The 23,923-nt window shown below is 44.5% G+C and overlaps 2 protein-coding genes across 11 annotated transcripts in view; one reads left to right on the forward strand and one right to left on the reverse strand.

The window, feature by feature from the left end:
• LOC148524074 (sterol 26-hydroxylase, mitochondrial-like) overlaps window positions 1–1,984 on the forward strand; it is a 64,693-nt gene extending 62,709 nt beyond the window's left edge. The window contains exon 9 of the mRNA XM_088472359.1: window positions 1,038–1,984. Within this exon, the coding sequence (XP_088328485.1) occupies window positions 1,038–1,154 (117 nt within the window). The 3' untranslated portion in view covers window positions 1,155–1,984. The remainder of the gene's footprint in view (window positions 1–1,037) is intronic.
• BCS1L (BCS1 ubiquinol-cytochrome c reductase complex chaperone) overlaps window positions 1–23,923 on the reverse strand; it is a 72,133-nt gene that overhangs the window by 36,094 nt on the left and 12,116 nt on the right. For 7 of the 10 annotated variants that reach the window (XM_088472366.1, XM_088472363.1, XM_088472364.1 and 4 more), the window contains exons 3-8: window positions 22,220–22,359; window positions 21,247–21,441; window positions 16,131–16,194; window positions 10,247–10,416; window positions 9,434–9,551; window positions 8,120–8,656 (exon numbers count right to left, since the gene is read on the reverse strand). In XM_088472366.1, coding sequence (XP_088328492.1) covers window positions 8,404–8,656; window positions 9,434–9,551; window positions 10,247–10,416; window positions 16,131–16,194; window positions 21,247–21,441; window positions 22,220–22,359 — 940 coding nt within the window. In that variant the 3' untranslated portion in view covers window positions 8,120–8,403. Of the gene's footprint in view, window positions 1–8,119; window positions 8,657–9,433; window positions 9,552–10,246; window positions 10,417–16,130; window positions 16,195–21,246; window positions 21,442–22,219; window positions 22,360–23,923 lie in introns of those variants that run through there. The other 3 variants (XM_088472369.1, XM_088472368.1, XM_088472367.1) reach the window with 1 other exon arrangement.

Genomic DNA, 23,923 nt, shown 5'->3' on the forward strand with positions numbered 1-23,923 from the left:
TTTTGGATTTACTGTTAAATCCATTTCTCTGAATCCTCTTGGAGGACACTGTGTTCCCATGCCTTTTTTTATCGTTTATGTTTGAGTGTCCTTGTTGGATTGCTTGTTCTATTCCATCCTATGTATTTTCCTAGTCTGAAAACAAAACTGATTGGTGGAGAAGACATAATGCAAACAAGATCTAGTTTTCTTTGAGTGCCTACTTCTTGGACAGTTAGAAATGGCCGGGTGCATTAGTACCATGGTTACCCAAGGCTAAGCTCCCATTCACTAGGTTAGGGAGGTGTTGTTCTAGTGTGTAGGAGTCCTCCCCATTCACAGAAAAACAAACCTTCCTTTTTAGGATCATATGCTTTTATGAGTTGAAACAGTCAGGTACATGTCTAGTAGACATTGTGCAAATGATTGAGCTAATGAGAATCTCCATTATCATGTTGAAGTGCAGAGATATAGGGTAAAGAATGTTCATTACCCTCTAAACCTGCAATGTAATTGGTGGTAGTCTATTGAGTTTCTGTTGGATAACAGGAAATTGGGGGCACACTGTACAAAGTAATATCACTACAATACATATAGAAATTACAATGTGGCATCCAGGTAAGTACTAAGAAGACATCCTACTTGCAGACAGAAATGAGCACAGCAGCTCTCATTTAGCCAGACTGCGCTTATAATCATACTTTGAGGTGTGGAACACATAAAAACTCCACACCACAGATCCCCCATCTTCCCCCCAAGGTTAGCTGTATCTTCCCAAATAGATTAGGGACAATGGTTTAAATGGTAAATCGAAGAATCAATTTTTTTATTTGTTTGGTCTCATTTTACCTCATACTTAAATCATGGACATTTTTCCCGTGCAGTTAAGTGCATATAAGAAAAAAAAGTAGATACTGTGGTATTTTAAATAATATTATACTTTTAATAATTTATAAATGGTAATTAAATGACTCATGAAAAGAAGATTTGATATATTTAGGCTACCTAGCTTTCTTAACAATGTGACTAAATTTCTATTTTTTTCTTTAAATCTACAGATGATAAAAAAATTCCAGGTGATACCTGACCCTGAGATGGGAGAAGTTGGCACAAAAAACCGTTCTCTCCTGGTTTCAAATAGATCGATAAACTTGCAGTTTATTGATCGTCAATAATGAAGAGTGTGGACAACATTTGCTGAAATATTTATGAGATTAAAATGTCAGTTACCACTAAAATTGTGAATAATAGTACAGGATACATTCAGGGAATTTCATTAACCCTAGAAAGCTAACCTTATAAAAAAATAAATTCATACCAGCTAACCTAAATGTATTGAACAGTGGTGCAATACATAGCTACTGTATGTTCTAAGCAAGAAATGACAACTGAAAAATATAGTTTCATTCAGATACAAACTAGGGGTGTGCAACGGCCACTTTTCGTGTTTTGTGTTTTGGTTTTGGATCTGGATCTTTCTTCGTGTTTTGGATCTGGATTGGTTTTGCCAAAACCACCCTTCCGTGTTTTGGGTTCTAGGTTTTGTGTTTTGGGTCTGTATTTTTTTGAAAAAAAGCATAAAAACAGCTAAAATCACAGAATTTGTGGGTTTTTCTGCTCCTATGCTATTATTAACCTCAATAACCTTAATTTCCACTCATTTCCAGTCTATTCTGAACACCTCACACCTCACAATACTGTTTTTATGTCCAAAAGGTTGCACCGAGGTAGCTGGATGACTATGCTAAGCGTCACGAGTGGGCGGCACAAACACGTGACCCATCTAGGCGTGATACTGCAGTGGCAGACAGGATGGCAGTTTGAAAATCTAGGCCCCAAACTGTACATAATGCAAAGAAAAAAAAAGAGGTGCAAGATGGAATTGTCCTTGGGCCCTCCCACCCACCCTTATGTTGTATAAACAGGACATGCACACTTTAACAAACCAATCATTTCAGCGCCAGGGTCTGCCACACAACTGTGGCTGAAATGATTGGTTCGTTTGGGCCCCCACAAAACAAGCTGGCAATTAATCTGTCCCTGCACAAACTGGCTCTACGGAGGCAAGAGGTCATCCTCATCCACCGATTCCTCACCCTCTTCAGTGTGTACATCCTCATCCTCACAAAGTATTAACTCGTCCCCACTTGATCCACCACCACAGGTCCCTCTGTACGTTCTGGAGGCTGGTCTCCCTGGAAGAGCTGATAATTCATTTTGATGAACATCATCTTCTCCACATTCTGTGGAAGCAACCTCCTACGCCTTTCGCTGACAAGGTTCCCGGCTGCAGTAAACACTCTTTCGGAGTACACACTGGAGGGGGGGCAACAGGTAAAATAGAGCCAGTTTGTACAGGGGCCTCCAAATTGCCTCTTTTTCCTGCCAGTACAGGTATGGACTGTCTGACATGCCTACTTGGATGCTGTCACCGATGTAATCCTCCACCATTCTGTCAATGGTGACAGTATCATATGCAGTGACAGTAGACATGTCAGAAATTGTTGCCAGGTCCTTCAGTCCAGACCAGATGTCCAAACTTGGTCCTGCCTGCCCTGCATCACCGCCAGCGGGTTGCTTAGGATACCTAATTTTTTTCCTGGCAGCCCCAGTTGCGGGAGAAAATGAAGAAGGAGCTGTTGACGTGTCACGTTCCGCTTCAGCTGACAGTGTATTCACCAGCAGGTCTTTGCACCTCTGCAGGCTTGTGTCGGCCGGAAAGAGAGACACCACATAGGCTTTAAACCTAGGATCGAGCACTGTGGCCAAAATGTAGTGATCTGATTTCAACAGATTGACCACCCTGGAATCCTGGCAAAGCGAATGAAGGGCGTCATCCACAAGTCCCACATGCCGAGCGGAATCGCTCCGTCTTAGCTCCTCCTTCACTTTCTCCAGCTGCTTCTGCAAAAGCCTGAAGAGGGGAATGACCTGACTCAAGCTGGCAGTGTCTGAACTGACTTCACGTGTGGCAAGTTCGAAGGGCTGGAGAACCTTGCACAACATGGAAATCATTCTCCACTGCGCTTGAGTCAGGTGCATACCCCCTCCTTTGCCTATGCCATAGGTGGATGTATAGGCTTGTATGGCCTTTTGCTGCTCCTCCATCCTCTGAAGCATATAGAGGGTTGAGTTCCACCGCGTCACAACCTCTTGCTTCAGGTGATGGCGGGGCAGGTTCAAGAGTGTTTGCTGGCGCTCCAGTCTTCGGCACGCAGTCGCTGAATGGCGAAAGTGGCCAGAAATTTTTCAGGCCACCCAAAGCGTCTCCTGCACGCCCCTGTCGCTTTTCAGAAAATTCTGCACCACCAAGTTTATTGTGTGAGCAAAACATGGGACGTGCTGGAATTTGTCCAGATGTAATGCCCGCACAATATTGGTGGCGTTGTCAGATATCACAAATCCCCAGGAGAGTCTAAGTGGGGTAAGCCACTGGGCGATGATTTCCCTCAGTTTCTCTAAGAGGTTGTCGGCGGTGTGCCTCTTACTGAAACCGGTGATACACAGCGTAGCCTGCCTTGGAACGAGCTGGCGTTTCTGAGATGCTGCTACTGGTGACGCTGCTGCTGTTGCTGCGTAAGGTGATACATCTACCCAGTGGGCTGTCACAGTCATATAGTCCTTAGTCTGCCCTGTTCCACTTGTCCACATGTCCGTGGTTAAGTGGACATTGTGTACAACGGCATTTTTCAGGACACTGAGGACACTTTTTCTGACGTTTCTGTACAGTCTCGGTATCGCCTGCCTAGAGAAGTGGAATCTAGACGGGATTTGGAACCGGGGACACACTACCCCCAGCAATTGTCTAAATCCCACTGCACTAATGGCGGATACCGGACGCACATCTAACACCAACATAGCAGTCAAGGCCTCAGTTATACGTTTTGCTTCAGGATGACTGCTGTCGTACTTCATCCTCCTCGCTAAGGACTGTTGGAGGGTCAATTTAGTAAAAGTAGTGGTGTTCCTACTTCCTCTCTGGGATGATGAACGACTCCCAGCAGCAGCAACAGCAGCAGCGGCAGCAGTAGGCGTAGCAATGCAGGATCCTCCAGAGGAATCCCGGATAGGAGAGTCAGTCATGCCAGTGACATGGCCTGCAGGACTACTTCCGATCCTGACTAAGGAGGAAATTGATGAGGAGGGAGTTGACAGTGTGGTTTGCAGGCGCTTGGATACAACAGGACAACGGGATTTAGGTGTCCCTGGACTGCTTACGGTCTTAGCCAAAGTTTCTGAACTTGACAGTAACTTTTTATGAACACGCTGCAGGTGCCGTATAAGGGAGGATGTTCCTAGGTGGTTGACGTCCCTACCCCTACTTATTTCACCTTTACATATGGTACATATGGCAAGACAGTTGTTGTCCGGATTTGGATAGAAATATTGCCAGACCAAAGAGGTGGAATGTTTGGTCTTCAGCCTAGGCATGATCGTGATGGGCTTTTTCATCCCACGGACAACAACTGTCTCCCCCGGAGCCTGATTTAAACAAACCACATCACCATCAGAATCCTCCTCGCCAACTTCCTCCTCAGCGCCAGCTACACCAGTATCCTCATCCTGTTGTACTTCAACAGTGACATCTTCAATTGGCATATCAGCAAGTGGACTGTGGGTGCTCCTTTCAGCACTTGCAGGGGGCGTGCAAATGGTGGAAAGAGCCACCTCTTCCCGTCCAGTGCTGGGAAGGTCAGGCATCGCAACCACCACCACACTTGGACTCTCCTTGGGGATTTGTGATATCTTCTTAGAACGCACAGTTCTTCGCTGTGCTTTTGCCAGCTTAACTCTTTTAATTTTTTTAGTGGGAGGAGGGCTTCCATCGTCATGTGAAGCTGAACCACTAGTCATGAACATACTAGGGATCGACCTTAGCCGTTCCTTGCCACTCCGTGTCGTAAATGGCATATTGGCAAGTTTACGTTTCTCTTCAGCTGATTTAAATGTTTTTTTCAAGGTCATTTTCCTGAACTTTGTCATTTGGGATTGTATGTGCCCTCTATTATGACATTGGGCATCGGCCTTGGCAGACGACGTTGATGGCATGTTATCGTCTATGTCATGACTAGTGGCAGCAGCTTCAGCACTAGGAGGAAGTGGTTCTTGATCTTTCTCTATTTTATTTTTATCAGAGAAAGTTTGGTCCTCCATTTATGTTATATCGATTTGATATATACGTGCGGCTAAACACAGAAAATATTTTTTTATTTTTGCTGGAGAGTAGTGCACTTTGTGGGTTACACCAGCCTTTAAGAAATGAGCCAGCCGGCTCTTTACTTATGGGACACAGGCGCACGCTTGGCGCTGCTCCTTTGTTGATGCACGTGCGGCTACTGCGCACACAATTCACAAACACAGAAAATATATAATTTTTTTAGCACTTGGGGGGAGCACCCCTGATGGACAGAGCACCCCCTGGACAACACTACAGCACCCCTTTAGGACTGGGACACTGCACAGGACTTTGGAGTGGACACAGCCCCTATGGAGAACTGACTGCACAACACAGTCCAGCCAGCCCCTATGGACTTTGAAGTAGTGGACACAGCCCCTATTAACAACAGCAGCACAGCACAACACAGCCAGCCCCTATGGACTTTGAAGTAGTGGACAACAGCAGCACTACACTACACTACACTACACTACACAGCCCTAACTCCCACCCTCCCTCTTCACTGTCCACAGCCGAGTGAGAAAATGGCGCCGACGCGGGTACCTTTATATAGGATCCAAAGCCCGCGAGACTCGGAAGGCGGGATGATGACGTTTTGCCTCGATTTCAGATCCGAGTCAGGCGGGAAAAGTCGAGCCTGACTCGAATCGGGGGGGCTCGGATTTCAGAAATCCGAACCCGCTCACCCCTAATACAAACCAGAACAAATCATTGCCCGATGTCTCATGCACATCAGCTTGTGACATGTTACATTGGTATGATCTGTTTTGGTCTTTTCTATGGACACATCCCACATCTCTTTGGATTTGGCAGACCTATATTGGTTCCACTGCTGGTGCACTTTTTTTTTTGCAGCATATCCTGTAACAACATCTTAACGGAGCAAAGTAAATTTGTCACTTGAATGTTCTTTATTTACTTTGAGTGCCTACTTCTTGGACAGTTAGAAATGGCCGGGTGCATCAGTACCATGGTTACCAAAGGCTAAGCTCCCATTCACTAGACTAGAAAGGTGGTGATCTAGTCTGTAGGAGTCCTCCCCATTCACAGATAAAAAAAACCCTTCCATTTAGGATCATATGCTTTTATGGGCTGAAACAGTCAGGCACATGTCCAGAGAGAAGAGATGAGAATACTAGTAGACATTGTGTAAATGATTGAGCTAATGAGATTCTCCATTACCATGATGAAGTGCAGATATATAGGGTAAAGAATGATCATTACCCTCTAAACCTGCAATGTAATTGGGGGTAGTATATTGAGATTCTGTTGGATAATAGGAATTTGGGGGCAAAGTAATGTCACTACGATACATACAGAAATTACAATAGACATCCTACTTGCAGACAGAAATGAGCACAGCAGCTCTCAATTAGCCAGACTGTGCTTATAATCATGCTTTCTGAGGTGTGGAACACATAAAAACTCCACACCACAGGTTATGTTGATTGTTATTAACAGTCAGGGACAAATACTGTGACAATGTATCAATATAGTGAATGTGGTATAATATGTATAATAGTGCTGCAGCAACAAAACCAAAGCATTCCATATGGGTCAAATTTTACTTTAAAGTGTACATGTATTCCTTGCATAAAAACATTTTACTTTTTAAAATGTTATGGTTTAATAAAAATAGAAGCAAGCTGCTATTATAATCCCTTTTCTGTCTTTGGTCTAACAGTGCCCATCCACTAACGGACATGAAAACGACTGCACAATTACGACATTGTAATAGTGCAGTGCAGTAGTTTGTCAGTCTGTGATGAGCCTGCACTGAACGAGCAGTCGTTCAGTGTAGGCTCATTAATCATCTGCAAACATGCTCAACCTGACGTTATTGTCAGGTTGACCAGCATGTTTGCACAATGACAGATGTCTAAATGACCAGCGGGCACGCGCATAGCTGGTCGTTTTAGACATTTCTGCAACCGATAACGTTATCGTTCAATCGCTCACATAAATAGTCTAGTGGATGGGCACCTTCAGCCTCTTGACACCACTATAATAAAGCTGAATCTTCCTCCTCATTTACATACTTGAGTCGCTGGCAGTAGTCAGAGAAAGATACAGGAGGGAATTATGACCAGAAAAATTATATAATACATAGAATATAACTTTATGTTGGCCAATTGGTGGCACAAAACAGTCAGTATTGTTAAAAATAAATGGGATGTTATTTAACAATTTTGTTTACCTTTTATAAATCAAACCTCATTATGAGGTAACAAAACTCAACGATAGACAAGTTGCATTTTTTAACAAAACAATCCTGACAGTACTGTAAATTGCTAATACCAGTCATTGATATTTTAATAAGTGCACTCTGGAGATTCTATAATTAAACATTGCAATGTATTCCAAAAAACAAAAACAAAAAAAAACAAAACAGAAATGAACAGCATTATGAACGCTAAATATCACTTATGCCAGTGTAGATGTCGGACGCAATTGGTGGATGTTTAAGTCTGCGCATGTGCCCGAGTCACACTGTGCCTCGATGGTTACCGCTGGGATGCAGAGAGGGGCAACTTCAATGTTCCTGGAGGGTAGCTGGCTAGCTAGTTGCACCAAATTTGCCAGCTATGTTCAGACAGACATTATGCGTCTCCATAGGGCTGGTGTAATGACAGATGGTGCGACGTTTTACACTCAGTGGCAGATTAGGTCTCCCATGGGCTGCAGCATTGGCATAAAGCCATAGTTGCGCCGGCATTAAGCTGGGCATCCACTATACAATTATCTGTCAGATATCTGGGTGGTTGGAATGAAAACCTGGTAATGTATGGGAGCAAATGACAGTTGACCATTTGCTCACAAATACTGGAAAATAGCCAAAAATGGTTGTTCAGACAAATTGGTTAAAACACACAAATGTAACCAATTTTTCTTGTCCTTTTTTCAGTGTTTAAAACCATATGATCGACTGTCATTTGCTCACATACATTACCAGGTTTTCATTCCAACCAGCCAGATTGGACAGATATCTGACAGAAAATTGTATAGTGGATGCCCAGCTTTGCGTCCACCTCTGAATCAGACAATAAGCTATCAGTAGTAACATTACACCAATCTATTGTAGCAAATATTTATTACTGAATGTTTTTCCTATGAGATAAATGGTAAAAAATATAAACTTTAGAGCCAGCTAAAAGTATACTTATATAAAAGTATAACTGCCTCTAAAGTGCTATTGTCAGCTCCACCCTTTTATACTCTACTGCAATCAGATCCAGTCTTACCTCCAGTTATAGAGCTAAGCAGTAAATGTTCTCTATGGCCACCCTGGGTTCATTTTTGTGCATCATAAAGTGACCCTGAACCTGGGCTGCACTAATCCTTTCAAAGGAGGTTAGAACTGAATTGGCAAATTCCTCTGCTGATGAAAGGGGCTGGTCCGGGTAGAACCGCAAAAACATCTGAGCCAGTTGCCAGTGGGTGCAGTGTCCGATATATTGCTTTACATCAACGCGACCAGGTCGGATCAATGCTGGGTCCAACCTATAATCCCACAGAGAGGATACAAATCTGTTACCAACAGTAATACAGGTTATATAGAAATTAATAGACACAATGCAAGACTCATCTACTGTCATATACAACATTGCATTAGGACACAGGATGTTGTCTTGATCTTAAGCTGGATACACAGCCAAACGATAGATCGCCCGACTAATCCAACGATTAGGTGAGTGTCATTGGCGTATCAATAATGGGTGCAGGGCCCGCACCACACACCCTGCGTCAATTGGCGATGCAGACAGAAATCACAGCAAATATGCCTCGGTGGCCTTTTTCCAAGAGATTTGCGCATGAGAAGTCACCAGGAACATATTGCGGGCGCCATGCTCTTAAATACCTGCGAATGCGCAGTAGATACTGGCACAAAGCCAGGGTCTACTGCACTGCCGGAGAGGAGGTGCCCGCATGGAGGCTGCATGCGGATCCCCTCCTCTCTGAAACAGGCCATGGTAAATGTTCTGCACAAAAAATATTGTGCATACACAATCCGCCGCCCGACATGCCTGGCCAAAGGAACCGGTCACTGTCGGAGTTTCCTGCGTCGGGCATATGAGTCAGTCTGCAGGATACATCGGCACATCACGGCATGCAGGGCCGACTCACGTCATTCATAGACTTATCGGGTGTACACATGGACAGATATATATCTAAGTACATCGTTCGTTGGCTGGACAACGATATATCGCATAGTGTGTACCCAGCTTTAGACTACGCGTTGAATAAAAACAGAACTCATCCTATTCTTTTCTCTCCTACCTGTCTATGTGATTGGTGGTCATAAAAACTATTCGAGCCTCAGTGGAAGCAACTCCGTCCAAAGCATTTAACAACCCGCTGAAAGTCAATCGCCCCATTCCCTGATATGCAGTTGAATCTGTGGAAAGGAGGAGAGAAACTTGTGCAGGAAATTCATAGCTTTGTTATAACAATTCCAGTATAGAAATAAAAGTCTACATGAGAATAAGAGCAACTCTCCAGTCTAAATCAACAATGAACTGTATGAATGAAAACAGTATCATGGAAATCACTGCAGAGTTGGTGAGGCCAGGTTGGAACAATGCTTCCTAACGGAGATGGTGACCATATTGGTCCAAGTTACTCAATCACATCCTGCATGACTGATCTCCAATAGCTGTGGTCTGCACCTTCAAATGCATTTAACACCATGTCCAATAGATTTCAAGTGAATTGTTATCTGCTATCACAATCTTTTCTCGAGCCACGGACACTGCTATTGCATTGGGTGTGGCTAGCAAAAGGAAGCTTTAAGCAGCGAACTGTGCAATGATAAATGGCAACAAATTGACTACATAAGATCCTTGAGTCATAGGGGCGGAATCAATACAGCTGGACGTGGTGCTTATCATGGTTGAGATGTTCAGCTGCGCACATACTCCTCATACATACTCCTCATATATGAGCATCACTAGTTTTCGGAACGGAACATCACAATGAAATGAAACGTTCCCATAGAGCGCAAAACAGAGGGGCCCTTAAATGCAGAATACAAAGTTTATACTGAAGAGAATTTGAACAGATGAGCCAGGCACCTTCCCTGGTGATACTTACTCTCCTTGGCCAGATCACGACTGACAAACGCAGCATCCACATCTTCCAAGAGAATGATGCTCTGCTGAGGGGCCACGCTTAGGAGATGATTGAGACGATCATCAGATAGGGTGCTGTCACTTAGGCTCATCAAGCAGATGCTGTATTCCAGCTCCCCAGCCAGGGCTGTGCTGAGAAAGCAAATAGAATGAGAGATCAGATCAGAGCAGTGTACAATGCAGGTACAATCATCCTAACGCTATAGATATTACAAGCACATTGTCAGATGCTGCATCTCTCCCCAGCGTCATGTCTGCCCCCATGGAGAGACCAGCTAAAATAAAAAACAGTTCATGTTTTCCAGGTCTCCTCACAGAATCACAAGTGAAATAATTAGTTCAACCTGTGGATCTTTTAAAATAGGTCAGTGAGTAATGAGTACATCTGTGCACCTTCTGGGTGACCTGGAAAATGTGACCTGTTTGAAGGCCGAATGTTATTTCTCCAGCAGAACTTGATTGAAGTGAAGCCCTGCACAGCAATGTGACCAGTCGAGGGGGCTGTTGCAAGTAAATTAGTTTTACTTAAAGACAATTTCTGTACAATCTCTGGTGTTTGTATTACAGAAAGTCAGAAAATAAGAGTCATGGTATAATATACCTTAGTTAACTATCTTTCTCCACGTTCCATAGGGTCCACAGGAACTACCTTGGGGTATGTAGTTGGAGTAATCAATTGCATTAAACAGCTACAGCTTTCAAGCTCCCAGCATGCATAGGGCCTCCTCCCTATATACCCCTCTCCCAGCCACAGGCATTCAGTTTGTAAACAAGCCTAACGGCAAGAGACGGAAAGTGGAGAAGGAAGTACAATGTACACAAGAAACACTCTCAAAAAATGAAGAGGGAATCAGTGACACAAAAAGAAAAGAACAGATCCCAGCTGAGGCCAGGTGTGTCAGGGTGGGTACCTATGGACCCGAAAGAAAGAGTTAATTAAGGTATGTTATACCATAACTCTTATTTTCTTCTTCAGGGTCCATAGGGTCCACAGGAATTACCTTGGGGATGTCCTTAAGCAGTTCCCTAGAGGGTGGGGACGCTCCCAAGCAGAAAGGAGAATCCACCGCCCAAAGGAAGCATCCTGGAAGGCAAAATAATCAAATTCATAGAATTTGAAGAAAGTGTGGACCGAAGACCAAGTCGTCGCCTTGCACAATTGTTCTGCAGAGGCACCATGGCAATGAAGAGAGTCATACGCAGCCACCGAGCCAGAGTCTGCTTGTTAGCTGTCCAGCCTCGTTTATGAAAGCCATATAACACAAAAAAAGGCATCTGATTTTCTGATGGAGTTGGTATGATCCACGTAGATATGAAGAGCTCGAACCACATCCAATGAAGCTGCACCTACAGAAAGGCCAGAAGACTGAAAGGCTGGGACTACAATTTCTTCATTTTTATGAAAATGGGATACCACCTTTGGAAGGTACCCTGCACTTGTACGGAGTACAACTCTATTCTGATGAAAAATCAAATATGGAGAGCAACATGAAAGTGCTGCCAAATCAGAAACTCTGCAAGCTGGAGGAGATATCGAGGAGAAAAAGCATCTTCGCTGTCAAACATTTGAGGTTCATTGTGTCTAAGGGTTCAAAGGGGGGAGCCTGCAGCGCCCTGAGAACCAAGGATAAATCCCACGGTGCCACCGGAGGGACAAACGGAGGTTGTAGACGGAGAACACCCTGAAAAAATGTTCTAACATCTGGCAGAGTGGCAAATCTGCGCTGGAACCAATTTGACAATGCAGAAACCTGAACTCTCAAGGTAGCCTACGAAGACTTAAGTCTAGTCCAGCTTGAAGAAAAGAAAGAACTCGGGAGACCCTGAAAACCTTAAGGTCATATTTTCTGTGGGAACAGCAATGAAAAAATGAATGCCAAACCTTGTGATAGAGGCAGGCGGAGGCAGGCTTCCTTGCCGTAAGCATCGTCTGGATCACAGAAGTAGAAAAACCTTTGGCCCTTAAGACGGAAGACTCAAGAGCCATGCCGTCAAAGCCAGCCGAGGTAGATCCGGATATAGGCAGGGACCCTGCACTAGCAAATCCGGCCGTAGATGAAGTGGACTGTCTATGGATCGACATGTCAGATCGATGAACCAATGTGTCCTGGGCCAGGTGGGAGCCATTAGTATTATCCTGCTGCCTTCTTGCTTTAATTTTTTGACAACCCTTGAGAGGAGGGAGATCGGAGGAAACAGGTATGCCAACCTGAAGTCCCACCTCACCGCGAGATCATCCACAAAGCGGCTGAGGGGTCCCTTGTTCTGGACCCGTATACCTGGGGACCTTGTGGTTGTGACGTGATGCCATGAGGTCTATGTCCGGTAGTCCCCAATTGACCACCAGGCTCTGAAAGACATCCGGATGAAAAGCCCATTCTCGTGTATGTCCCGATGACTTAGAAAGTCCGCTTCCCAGTTGAGGATTCCTAGGATAAATATTGCAGAGATTGCTGGAAGATGGCATTCCGCCCAAACCAGAATGTTCGCCACTTCCCTCATAGCTGCCGGACTTCGTGTGCCTCCCTGATGATTGAGGTAGGCCACTGCGATTGCGTTGTCGGACTGACACTGGACAGGCCTGCCGTGAAGGAGGTCCTGCGTCTGTCCTGCCGCCTTCTAACAAGCGCCCTGTGCACTGCACGAAGCTCCAAATTATTTATGGGCAGGTGACCTTCCTGAGCTGTCCATCTTCCCTGAAAGATGTGATGACCTGTCAGCCTCGCAGACTTCCATCTGTGGTGAGGAGCACCCAATCTGGGATCCGTAATGGGCGCCCCTTGTCTAAATGAGTCGTCTGCAGCCACCACGCCAGGGAGAGGCGAACTTCTGGTGTGATGCAGACCATTTGAGACTTTATCAGATGGTACAGACCATCCCAATGTGACAGAATCCATCGTTGCAGGGTCCTGGAATGGAACTGGGGATAAGCCATCATGTCGAAGGTGGTTATCATGGACCCCAGTACCTGCATTGCTAAGTGAACCTTCTGCTTGCGGAGCAGTTTGCGTACCCGTACTTGTAGGGCAGAAATCTTGTCTACTGGTAAAAGAATCCTTTGCCAAGAGAATCCAGCAGCGCCCCCAAATGTACCATCTGCTGAGTTGGAGAAAGAGAAGATTTTATCCAATTGATTATCCAGCCGTGCTCCTTCATACAGGCAATGGTCATTTGGAGATTGTGCCAATATCAGGTCTACCAAGTATGGTAGTATCCTGACTCCTTGTCGCCTGAGATAAGCCACCATGACTGCAATTATCTTGGTAAATACCCAAGGTGCTGTAGACAGACCGAAGGGCAGAGCCTGGAATTGGTAATGTTGCTCAGCCACCGCAAACCTCAGAAACTTTTGGTTTGATCAAGCAATGGGTACATGCAGATACGCATCCTATGTGTCTAGGGAAACCATGAAATCTCTAGGCTCCATTGCCAACATAATTGACCGTAGGGTTTCCATATGGAATTTGGGTACATGGAAGAATCTGTTGAGATATTTTAAATTCAGAATAGGGCGATGAGACTCATTTGGTTTCAAAATCAAACTTGAATAATAACCCCTTCCCTGTTGCATCACAGGAACAGGGATTATGACCTTTGATCTCAGGAGGGCACAAATAGCCTTTTGGAGGGCCAAGGCCTTGACTGGGTCTGAAGGAAAAGTTGTACAAAAAAACTTCTGAGGGGGATGCCTCAGGAACGTAAGGGCATACCCATGAGAGACCACTACTCAAACCCAAGCATCCATAGATGTCGGATGCCAGGGGTAAGAAAACTGGAGAAGTCAGCCTCCTACCCTGAGATCCCCCAGGTGGAGGCCCGCTCCATCAGGCAGCGGGCTTAATGTTCAGCTTTGAGGCTGGACATTTGATTTACCAAGATTTCCTGGATATTTCCTGGTCTGAGTCTTTCAGCGGGAAATATGCTTTCTAGAATAAGACTGTCCTTTTGCCCTTCCCTGCGGGTGAAAGGACCGAAAGATTTTAGATGCTGCCAGAGCAGTCACTATGTTATCCAATCCCGGCCAAAACAGTACTTTCCCGACAAAAGGTAAAGACTCTAGGGCTTTCTTGGACCGTGCATCCGCTTTCCAGGTCCTTAGCAATAGGGTCCTTCGAGCAGCCATCGAGGTTGCCAATACTTTAGAAGCCAAAATACCCGCATCAATAACTGCTTCCCCAACATATGCAGCTGCTTCTCATATTTGGCAGAGATAAGACAGCTGTTATCTGGTAGCATCCGGCATACTATCTCACAGAGATGTTGTCCATTCCTCCATAGCCTTAGCCACCCAGGCTACGGCCATAGCTGGCCTGGTAATAGCTCCAGATAATGAAAAAAATTATTTTAAAAAGTTTTCAGCTTTCTATCTGCAGCCGCCTTAAAAAAGGATGCGGAACCGGTGCAGGCGCCTATGAAGCTGCTGCACGGTCCACTAAATATGACAAGACCCGAGACCACGTGGCCACTCAAGGTGGTTCTTGTGCAGGTGTTGCTGTACCAGAATTGAGAAGAGGCCCTACATAAACCATCTTGCACAAAATCTTGTTCTGATAAGCCTGCCGAACTAGAACTATATGATACCAGTGTAGAAGGCTCAACCTCCTTCTTTCCTGTGCTTTTAGACATAACCGTGTATCACAAGTATAAAGTATAAATGTGACCATCTTCACAAGTAAATGTGCAAGACTATGAAAAAAAAAAAAAAAAAACCATACACCTGTACAGAGGGATGAGAAACACAGTGATAGATATATCTGACAGTTCAGAAAATAAAAATACCGTATCAATACAGCAGCTAGCGTTAAAGTCACATACAATGCAAATATAATACATATGCCTCGCAAAATGTAAATGGGCTCTGAATCAACTGACCAAACCCCTGGGGGCTTGGTAAGGATATAGTGCACTGTATACCTGACACAAGGGAGAGACATGCAAGGAGACTGACCCACAACTCTGAGAACCAACAGCATTCAGCAGTGCACACTAGGTGAACTGCGAGCAGCAACCTACACAGGAAGTTGCGTCTGGGGTGGGGGGGGAGGAGTGACCGGGGGAGCGCCTATCTCCCCTAAACTGCGATTTTGATGACCGGGTACGCTGGCCTCACAGTAGTAGGTGCTTACTAGTGCGCTGCTATTTCATCTACTACCCATCCCCGGCATCAGAGGATAAGGCCCCGGGCAGCCTTAGTGAGACACTCTAACGCGCCCTTCACCAGCAGCAGCCTCCGATGTGTCTCTCCTACACCAGAAGCGAGGACTGCAGAGTACCACTAATCACCGCACATAACAGGTTCCTGAACAGCAGGTACACCAGCGCTTCTGTAATGGGTCTCCTCAGGTGGCAGCTGCCCTCTTTACTGCAGGCTCTGGACTCCTCTCACTGCTCACAGAAAAAGCTGTGAAAACTGCATCACAATCAGTTCAGTTGTTCCGGACTTTATCGCAATCAGACAAACTTTCTTATTTATAAGATATATAGAAGTGCATTACTTTATCTGGGATCCATAGTGATACTCTACTAAACCTTTGCTCCATCAAAGGTCTGCGTCAGAAGTGACGTTTATGTGACCATAAGGACCCGGCAGCCGCTGGAGTTGTCGGGACCAGATAAGTGAACAATAGGCACCCGGGGATGTTAGGTCAACATTCTATCATTCCAACATTTTATCTGTGTTGGCATGATTAGCTACATGCCGACATTTTGATCATGTCGACCTGATGTATGTTGACACGATAACAGTCGACCTAACATACCGCACACGCTTTATCTTTCTGACATTATTTTCTATTGAACTGTTATATTGTATCTATTACTCCTTTCGCACCCAAAGTAATACTTACATAAAACTGCTCTTCCCACAGCCGGGCGGTCCATATAGAAGGTATCCTCTTCTGTATGGAATTCCTGGGTAAAAAAAATTATTCATATTATTCTTAAACCAGGAATTTTGCCGACAGTTGCAAATGGGGTCCCCGGTTTCATCGGTTCCTAGCCTTACTCCTGTAAGATCCCTATAATGGTTTAATGTTTATGAATGTACATTTGTCTGTCTGGAGATCCAGCGCTGATTGATAGGATTTAACTTATTATTATTATTATTATTGTTTATTTATATGGCGTCACAAGTTTTCCGCAGCGCCTTACAAAGTACATAAACAAACAGATTGATTTACAGTGACTTACAGTACAGTACAATACAGGACATGGATAATATACATTGTTACATTCACGACCATAACACCCAGATAAGCAACAATGCAAAGCAATCAAGTGTTAGGTGCCCTGGTAGAGAGTAAGAAGTAGATGAAGGTATAGTAAGGAGATGCACAAGAGGGTAGAGGGCCCTGCTCATAGGAGCTTACATTCTAAGGGGGAAGGACAGACAAACAGGGATGACACAGATGGGGTAGGCAAGGAGGAAGGAGTATGTAGCATCAAGTTAAGATGAGAGCTGGAAGGCTTTGATGAAATAGTGGGTCTTGAGAGCCCGTTTGAAGGATTGTAGAGAGGTGGAGAGTCTGATGGGAAGCGGGAGAGAGTTCCAAAGGTGGGGAGCAGCACGGGCAAAATCTTGGAGGCGGGAGTGGGAGGAAGTAATCAGCTGGCATGAAAGGCGGCGTGCATTTGTTGAACGAAGAGGGCGGACAGGAGAGTGAAGGGAGATGAGATCAGAGATGTAAGTGGGAGAGAAATGGCTGAGGGCTTTGTAAGTGAGCGTGAGAACCTTAAATTGGGTTCTAAAGGGGAAGAGGAGCCAGTGGAGGGCTTGTAGGAGAGGGGAGGCAGATGCAGAGCGTTTTGAGAGGAAGATGAGCCGAGCAGCAGCATTAAGGATAGACTGGAGAGGAGAGAGATGGGATTTGGGGAGGCCAGATAGGAGAAGGTTACAGTAGTCCAATCTGGAGATGACCAATGAGTGTATGAGGGTTTTAGTGGCATCCTGGGTGAGAAAGGGTCTAATCTTGGAAATATTTTTAAGATGAAAGCGACAGGACTGTGAGAGATTCTGGATATGTGGTTTGAAGGAGAGGGTTGAGTCCAGTATAACTCCAAGACAGCGCACTTTGGGGCTAGAGGAGATAGTTGTGCCATCAATTGACAAAGAAATGGTGGGAAGTGAGGTTATGTAGGGGGGAGGGAAGATGATTAGCTCAGTCTTAGATATATTAAGTTTAAGAAATCGTTGGGACATCCAGGAAGAAATGGCAGAGACACAGTTGGAGACACGAGTGAGGAGAGAGGGAGAGAGGGAGAGAGGTCAGGGGAGGAAAGGTAGATTTGAGTATCATCAGCATAGGAGACGATATTGGAGGTCAAAAGAGCTGATGAGTTCACCTAGTGAGGATGTATAGAGTGAGAAAAGGAGAGGTCCAAGAACAGAACTTTGGGGAACACCCACTGTAAGAGGCTGTGGGGGAGAAGAGGAGTCATGAGAGGAGACAGAAAAGGACCGGTCAGAGAGGTAGGAGGATAGCCAGGAGAGGGCAGTGTCACGCAGACCAAGGGAGTGAAGGATTTGCAGAAGGAAAGGGTGGTCCACAGTGTCAAAAGCAGCAGAAAGGTCAAGGAGAATGAGCAGAGAGTAGTGGCCCTCGGATTTAGCAGCAAGGAGGTCATTGCTGACTTTTGTGAGGGCAGTTTCAGTGGAGTGGAGAGAACGGAAGCCAGACTGAAAAGGGTCAAGGAGGGAATGAGAGGAAAGAAAGGTGGTAAGGCGCTTGAAAACCGCACGCTCAAGGAGCTTGGAAGCAAAAGGGAGGAGAGAGATGGGACGGTAGTTTGAGAGAGTGTTGGAATCAAGGGTTGGTTTTTTTTAGTATGGGGGAGACAAGGGCATGTTTAAATGCAGACGGGACAGTGCCTGATGATAGGGAGAGATTAAGGAGGTGGGCAAGATGGGAGCAGGCAGAAGGAGAGAGGTAGCGGAGGAGATGTGAAGGGATAGGGTCAAGGGGGGAGGTGGAAGGGGGGGGGAGGACTGGATGAGGGACATGACTTCCTCTCCAGATACAGGGGAGAAGAAAGTTAGAGTCGGAAGAAATGAAGGAGAGGGGTGATCTGGGAAGAGAGGAGGTGGATAGCATGGGGACGGTTAGGATATGATGTCCTGACGTATGGAGTCAATTTTAGATGTAAAGTAGGTAGCAAAATCAAGGGCAGAGAGCAAGGATGGGAGGCGAGGAGGGGGTGGGCGGAGGAGGGAGTTGAAGGTGGTGAAGAGACGTTGGGGATTTGAGGACTGAGAGGAGATGAGGTTCTTGAAATATGACTGTTTAGAAAGGGAAAGGGCAGCACTGTAAGATGAGAGCATAAATTTGAAATGGAGAAAATCAGCCTTAGAGCGTGATCTTCTCCACTGTCGCTCGGCAGTTCGCTAACACTTTTGCAGGTATTTGGTGCATTTGGAATGCCAGGGTTGAGGTGTAAATCTGCAGAGGTGAATAGTGATCGCTGGAGCAACAGAGTCCAGAGCAGAAGTAAGGGAGGTATTGTATAGAGAAATGGCTTGTTCAGGGCAAGAGAGAGAGAGAGGATAGGGGAGAGAAGTGAGTCAAGCTGGGAAGAAAAAGAAACGGTGTCAATAGCATCAATGTTACGCTTAGTGATAGTGGCCATAGGAGGTAGAGGAAGGGAAGGAGAGAGGGATAGGTTAAAAGAGAGAAGGTGATGGTCTGAGAGGGGGAATGGGGAATTGGAGTAATCAGAAATATCACAACGGTGAGTGAAGACCAGGTCAAGCGAATGCCCACTCACATGGGAGGGTGAGGAGGTCCATTGGGAGAGACCAAATGAAGACATGAGGGTGAGGAGTTTGGAGGCAGAGGCTTCTGTGGGGATATCAATAGGAATATTGAAGTCACCTAGGATAATAGAGGGAAGGTCAGAGGAGAGAAAGTGAGGAAGCCAGGAAACGAAGTTGTCAATGAATTTGGAAGGAGGGCAAGGGGGACGGTAAATAACAGCTACTCTAAGGTGAACTGGTTGGAAGAGGCGTATAGCATGAACCTCAAATGTAGAGAAAGTAAGAGATGGTTCAGAGGGTAGGAGTAACCGGGGGATAGAAGGACCCCTACCCCACCACCATGGCGACCCCCAGGCCGAGGGGTATGAGAGAAGATGAGGCCCCCAGAGGAGAGAGCAGCAGGGGAAGTGGTGTCAGAGGGTGAAATCCAGGTTTCAGTAATGGCTAGGAGATGCAAGTTTTTAGAGATGAAAAGGTCATGGGTGGGTACGAGTTTGTTACATACTGATCTGGCATTCCAGAGGGCACAGGATAGAGGGACAGTGTTTGTGGGAGAAATGTGAATTAGATTATTTGGGTTGCTGTAGCGAGAAGGTGAGTTTAATATGGGTGGCCGAGATGAATGTAGTGGAGAGATTATGTGGGGACCAGTGCTGGGAAGGGAACCTGTAGGTGGTTGGCAGGGAGGGAGTTTAATATGATGGGGGTGGTATGGGGTGACATGGGAGAGGAGGTTTGGAGGAAGGATTATCAGTGGGGTAGTAGGACAAAGGAGGGGTAGAAGAGAATGAAAGTGTAGTAGTGGGAGAGGAGAGGGAGGACGGCAGACAGAGGAGGGGAGATAAAGGAAGGAGGAGGTGGAGGAGACAAGGGGGAAATGATATAGGAGGAAAAAGGGGGTAGAGCAGAGTATTAGGTAGACAGTGAGTGAAGGGGGAGGTACACATGATAATGGTGTGGAAGAGTTGGGTAGGGGGAGGAAAACTAGATGCAGGAATAAAGTAGGAGTGCAGAGAAGCAAGTAATAGTACAATGGAGGAAAATGTGCCTTCAAAATTTCCAAACTATTATTGAGCAGAGGAAAAGAGGAGAAAAGGAATATTAAAGTAAACTGAATTAGAAGACAGATGACAGGCTAGGAAAAGGAGAGGTGGGAAAATATTATTTCTAATACATATACTAAAATTGGCACTGAATACAGTAAGCTATGAGTTGTTTGTGAAACGAGCGAGTCAGTACAAATAATAGCAGGTGTAAGTTCTTATGGTGAGCAAACAGAGGCCAGTGAGGATTGTCCAGGTGATGAAGACAGCAGTTGCTTGTAGTGTAGACATCGTGAACTTACATTTCTTGATTATACTTTGTCCATATGTTCGTGTTAAAGAATAGTTTAAGGTTAGAGTGGTCTCCTTCAGTTTAACTTCGGTTTAATGCCGAATTCGGTAAGAAATGCGCTTTTACAAATTATGCACTTCTAATAATTATGCCCTACTCAGCCCAGGGGCCTTCAGCCTTGCTATGAACTTAAATAATCAGTGCTTGCATTTGTATGCAATGAATCCAATCATCCCCCAATACCCTCCCACTAATATGGCTAGCAATAAATGTCCTAACATAAACAAACAGTGAATGCCACAAATCTAAGAAGAACTGGGACTAGTAATCTATTCACTTTTCAAATAATTAAAAATTATAGACGATCTGTAGCAATGAGGTTACCTAGTTTGCAGTCCACTTTTCAAATAATTAAAAATTAGACGATCTGCAGCAATGAGGTTACCTAGTTTGCAGTCCACTTTTCAAATAATTAAAAATTAGACGATCTGCAGCAATGAGGTTACCTAGTTTGCAGTCCACTTTTCAAATAATTAAAAATTATAGACGATCTGCAGCAATGAGGTTACCTGCCAATTAAGACTTATATATCACTCTGCTCCCCTGACGGGAATTATACAGGAAAGTGTGGAGAAAGAAAGATTTGGTTAAGTGTACATTTTTTCATATATGAGAGTCAGATAGTTTTGAATGCCATGGAAGCAGGTGCTAGCAGATGTAGGAAATATGCTGGGCCAATGACGTATGAGACAGGCCAATCCTATGTCACTGGCAGAGAAAAGGTTACCTAGGTAAATTGATGTGTACCTAATACTAATATATAGAGAGACATAGCACCTCTACATGACAAAAAAATATCAATAAAAATCTGTTCTTACCTCTGTCACTGTACCACTTGGGATTGTCAATGAATCCTTTCACGTCCTGAACAATCTGATCTGAAATGCCCTCTTCTAGCACCACAGAACTCAGGGGACGCCTGCGACGTGGGAAACCAAATGGCCGCCATTCTGAGCCCATGGCGCTATACATGACTGTCTTCCCCTCTTGCTGACGCAGAGCCAATTCTCTAGCTGTTCAAAAGTGAAAAAAAAAAAAAAGAATAAGACTGCCAACCAAGAAATAGGATTAACTACTGTAGGAAATATTGCATTTTTATATCTTATCTTATATATTATGATTATTACTATTTAATCCACATATACTCATATATTAGTACTATTCACATTCTATTTCAAGAATGAATAAGGATTATTTTTCTGAACAAAATACTTGTTTAATAGTCTAAAAAAGTCTGACTCCTATGTACAAAACTCAATTAGCGCAGTTGGTTTACGCCATCCTTAGATGTTGTAAACCGCTATATGCCTCTGGATGCACGCTCACAGGATAGACAGCCTCCAACCGGATCAGTTGTAAAATGATCACAGCCCTGAAGAAGTCAACAGCGACAAAACGCGTCAGATGGTTCATGTGGAATCCTTCCAGAAAGGTAATCATCTAATTCACCAGGAACTCACACCTGGCCAGATCGAGAGATACTTAAAATACTACACTATTCGCACCATTTTGGCGTTTGTATTGTATGTACTTTGTTTTAGGTCATTTACGGACACGGACCTACAAAGAGCGGCCAGCCATTTACCTAACTTAATTGACATTGTATGAATTATTCAGCCCAGGATAAGGCATAGTTGTTTAGTATATATTACATACACACACACAAATATACTTATCTTAAAATGTCAGATTATTGTATGTGTCTTGGGGTTTGTATTTAATATAACAGTGCATGGGAAACCTGTAAACAGAAGGTTATAATCAGATAAGAAGGTTGGCTCACTATCATACCTTCCTGCAGAATATTAAAGAAAATGTCACGCTTGGTCCCTATTGCAGTAAAAGTGACAGACTCCCAGGGAGTTCCAGTGTGCAAGTCGATCATCTGCTTCTCGCGGTTTCTCTCAATGCGAATCCATTTATTACGGTACCTAAAAGTGGTAAATGAAAAAATGGGAGCCCTCAGACCAGAAAAGTGGATTTTTTTTTTTTTTTTTTTAGAGACGTGTTTTACAGAATCGTTTTAAGGCACAATTGCATGTCACTGCCATTTTACTAGGTTTCCGCTAATGAACATGTACACTAACCGTAAATTTGGATAGACCTTATATAAAACTTACACAAGAGAATGTCCTACTGACAAACTCAACTCCCTCAAAATGTTTCCATTATATAAAAATTATTTAATATAAAACTTGAAAAGGAAACGCATGTAACCGAGCTGTATAAATAAACAGCAGTAAGTCAAATTGAAACTGGCATCATAAAATCAAACATTTTATAAGCATAAAAAACATGAAAACAATATTTAGAGTTATGGTAGACTTACCTAGATAACTCTTTCCACAGGGATACCATGGGGATATTATGGTTGGAAGACCATGCACCAAACAGTGAAAAACATTGGCTCCCAGAATTTGAGGATAAAACATCACCCCGTCAGATTTATACCCTTTGGGTTCAGGGGATGTTTGGGGCGTCGGGTGGCTGAGCTGGAGATGCATTTATCGCTGTCACAGGTGAATTTATATTACATAATATATATTGGTATTATGCACTGTAATGTCAGAATGCAGTAAATATTGTCTTTATTTAGCATACTGCATGGAGATATATACCTCGCCCATAGCCATAGGACTTCAGTTTAGTAAGCAAGCCTAAAGGCAGGAGAAGGAAAGAGAAGGAAGAACGTACATCAGAAACACTCTTACAAAAGATGAGGGAATCTGTGACCGAAAGAAAAACACCCAATGAAGCCACGTGCGTCAGGGTGGGCGCCCTGTGGACCCTACGGACCTCAAAGAAAAAAAAGTAATTTAGGTAAGTCTACTATAACTCTAAATTTCTTCTTCGGGTTCCATAGGGAGCCACAGGGATACCATGGGGATGTCCTAAAGCAGTACACCTAGGGTGGAGAACGCTCCTGAGCAGAAAGGAGAACTCGTCGCCCAAAGGGAGCATCCTGAGAAGCAAAAGTATCAAAGGCATAGAACCTAAGAAAATTGTGGACAGAAGACCACGTGGCTGCCTTGCATAATTGTTCAGCAGAGGAAAAACGACTCAATGCCCACGATGGCCCTACAGAGTAGAATGCGCTGTCACCGTGCTTGGGACAGGAAGACCAGCCTGTGCATACACCTGGGAGATAGTCATGCATAGCCATCTCGCCAGAGTCTGTTTACTAGCTGGCCATCCTCGTTTGTGAAAACCATATAATACAAAAAAAGAATCTGATTTTCTAACAGAATTCGTACGTTCCACATAAATATGGGGAGCACGAACTACATCCAGGGAGGCTTCACCTACAGAAAGGTCTGGAGCCTGAAAAGCTGAAACAACAGTTTCTTAATTCACATGAAAATGGGACAATACCTTAAGAAGGTAACCCTCCCTTGTAGGAAGAACAGCTTTATCCTGGTGAAAAATAAATAATGGGGAGCGACAAGAGACCGCTGCCAAATCAGAGACTCTGCGAACAGATGAGGATAGCAAGAA

The sequence above is a fragment of the Taudactylus pleione genome, unplaced genomic scaffold, assembly GCF_031769625.1.
Source record: "Taudactylus pleione unplaced genomic scaffold, aTauple2 ptg000122l, whole genome shotgun sequence".
Taxonomy (NCBI): domain Eukaryota; kingdom Metazoa; phylum Chordata; class Amphibia; order Anura; family Myobatrachidae; genus Taudactylus; species Taudactylus pleione.